Source organism: Aphanomyces astaci (assembly GCF_000520075.1).
Source record: "Aphanomyces astaci strain APO3 unplaced genomic scaffold supercont1.8, whole genome shotgun sequence".
Taxonomy (NCBI): Eukaryota; Oomycota; class Saprolegniomycetes; order Saprolegniales; family Verrucalvaceae; genus Aphanomyces; species Aphanomyces astaci.
The window spans coordinates 1-1,221 of NW_009798271.1; the positions used below are offsets into that span (position 1 = coordinate 1).

General features: G+C 50.5%; 1 protein-coding gene across 1 annotated transcript; it reads right to left on the reverse strand.

The window, feature by feature from the left end:
- Nucleotides 1–4: 4 nt before the first annotated feature.
- H257_04524 (hypothetical protein) lies at nucleotides 5–781 on the reverse strand (the record flags this gene model as incomplete). Its single annotated transcript, XM_009829073.1, has 1 exon — nucleotides 5–781. A coding segment is annotated over one exon (777 nt), but the record flags the coding sequence as incomplete, so codon positions are not given.
- Between the last annotated feature and the right edge of the window lie 440 nt (nucleotides 782–1,221).

The window sequence follows — 1,221 nt, forward strand, 5'->3', positions numbered from 1 at the left end:
GGACGTTGAAGCCGTTGGCCTTGAGCCACGAGCCGATGAGCAGCGGGTACTTCTGGTCCAGTTCGCAGTAGTTAAATACAGTGTACGGAGACGCTTCGGCTTCCATCTCTTCGAGTTTGCTGAGGGCGAAACTCGCCAGAGTTTGCTCGAATCGAATGATTACCAGCACCGCAGCTGCCGCTTGCTCGGCAGTGTAGCCAGCTAGTTGTAGTACCGACGCAATGTACACCTCGTAGTCGCCTTTCCACGCATTCCAATAAGTGGTGGTGTAGTACACTTGATGCAGCGGCAGAGGGGCTCGTAAACCAAAGAGGGCGTTCTTGGTTGCGTTGGCGTCATCAGGTCTGGCCTTGATGTCCACGAAAGCTGGGATGCCGTACTTGACCAATTCACCAGCCACAGCGAGGAGGTCCAACGTGGTGTTGGCCGACCGAATGGATTTGATCGAGTCGGCTAACGGAGCCAGGCCGAGCGACGAGAGCGTAGCCGTGTCCAAGCACGAGCTGTAAAACGCGCCAATCTTGGTCGTGTTGTCAGACAAAATCTTCTTCACCAGGGCTTCGTTTTGGATGGAGATCTTGTTGGTCGCGGTATCGATTAACTCTCTGCCCGGGGGGATCACAGCATCCTTGAACCACGCACCACACGCGTATTGGTAAAAGTCGTCGCAGGGGTTTGCAGAATAGTCGATGAGCTTGGTCACAGACTCGGGGAGTTCCGTGACGGAGCCAGCCGTAGCGGCAGTGGCCAACGCGCTGAGGAAGATCAGGACTTTGACCATTGCAGAGCAAAAACGGAAGTGAAGTTGGCCAGAAATGTCAACCATTGAGTGAAGACGAGGCATCGGATTCCCATACTAGCTAGCTACGGTACTCGCTGTGATTGGTTTATTCGATACCATCGGAAACTTCTCATCAGAGGGTTCCATTTGGTAGCAGTAAAAAATCATTGACCAAGGTACATCCATCAATCCATGTCGATGAGAATTTGAAGTGGTACTCTGGTCGTAATCGTATTTCGACGAGGTTCTCCTTGATTGCTCTCGTTCTATGTGCAAAATGCCAGTGCATAGACCAATACAAACTTGAATACCGGTAGTACTATGGAAAAGGCGACGATGTATTCCTTGTTGAAGAAGGCATTGTTAAGATTAATTTTCATCGAAACCCAACAATTATATTGCCACTTTACCGAATGATCTATCTATTCCTCTTGTCGGGC